This window comes from Contarinia nasturtii, unplaced genomic scaffold, assembly GCF_009176525.2.
Source record: "Contarinia nasturtii isolate CC-2019 unplaced genomic scaffold, AAFC_CNas_1.1 Cnas_scaffold_4459, whole genome shotgun sequence".
NCBI lineage: Eukaryota > Metazoa > Arthropoda > Insecta > Diptera > Cecidomyiidae > Contarinia > Contarinia nasturtii.
The window spans coordinates 1-1,117 of NW_022201750.1; the positions used below are offsets into that span (position 1 = coordinate 1).

Genomic DNA, 1,117 nt, shown 5'->3' on the forward strand with positions numbered 1-1,117 from the left:
TACCGCCAGCTCTGCTCCGCAATACACAAAACCTTACTGACTTGAAATGCTTGCAGGTGTTGATTTTGGGCGCAGAAACACCTCCAATATCTTTGTTAAAAACTGCTGCTTCCCATACAAAGGTTTTAAACATCTATGGCCCCACGGAAGCAACTATCTGGGCTACAATATGGTCATGTCCGGTAGATTTTGCTAATCCTTGGGTACCCATCGGTCGTCCGCTGTCTAACGTACGGATATACCTATTGGATTCAAAAGGTGAGCCAGTACCATTGGGAGCCGAAGGAGAACTGTATATTGGTGGCGCTGGTGTAGCCCGTGGCTATCTCAACCGACCTGCCCTTACTGCAGAATGCTTTTTGCCTGATCCATTCAATGAGAATCCAGCAGCACGTATGTACCGTACCGGTGATCGAGCACGCTATCTACCTGACGGCAATTTAGTTTATATGGGACGCACCGACCATCAGATAAAAATCCGCGGTTTTAGAATTGAGCCTGGTGAAATAGAGGCACAATTAGTTGAGCATCCTTCGGTGCGTGAAGCGGTTGTTTTATCATTGAAAAACAAGCATGATTCTGATGCCCAATTAGTCGCCTATGTAGTGGCAGACGCAGACACATTGTTGGCTCAGAATCTACGAAATTATCTATCGTCGTTACTGCCTGATTACATGGTGCCGGTGGCTTATATTTGTCTATCGTCTTTACCACTAACACCCAATGGCAAATTAGACCGACGTGCGCTTCCAGCACCGGACGGTGAAGCATTTGCTCGTCAATTATATGAAGAACCGCGGGGTGAGATGGAAGAAAAACTGGCAGAAATCTGGAGTGAACTGCTGGGTATTGAACGTATTAGTCGACACGATAATTTTTTCGCACTTGGTGGCCATTCTTTGCTGATTATACGAATGCTAACACAATTGCGGAATATCGGATTGGATACCAGTGTCAGAGAAATATTTGATACTCCCTCATTAGCCGCACTAGCTGAGACTCTGGGCAAACACCAGTCGTTCAGTATTCCAATCAATCTGATTACTGAAGATAGCACGAAGATTACTCCACAAATGCTGCCGCTTATCGATCTATCTCAGGAAGATATTGATATGGT

At 45.4% G+C, this 1,117-nt stretch overlaps 1 protein-coding gene across 1 annotated transcript; it reads left to right on the plus strand.

The window, feature by feature from the left end:
- Positions 1-56: 56 nt before the first annotated feature.
- Positions 57-1,023, plus strand: LOC116351024 (plipastatin synthase subunit E-like; the record flags this gene model as incomplete). The annotated part of the gene is made up of 1 exon (XM_031783052.1): positions 57-1,023. A coding segment is annotated over one exon (967 nt), but the record flags the coding sequence as incomplete, so codon positions are not given.
- Positions 1,024-1,117: the final 94 nt, after the last annotated feature.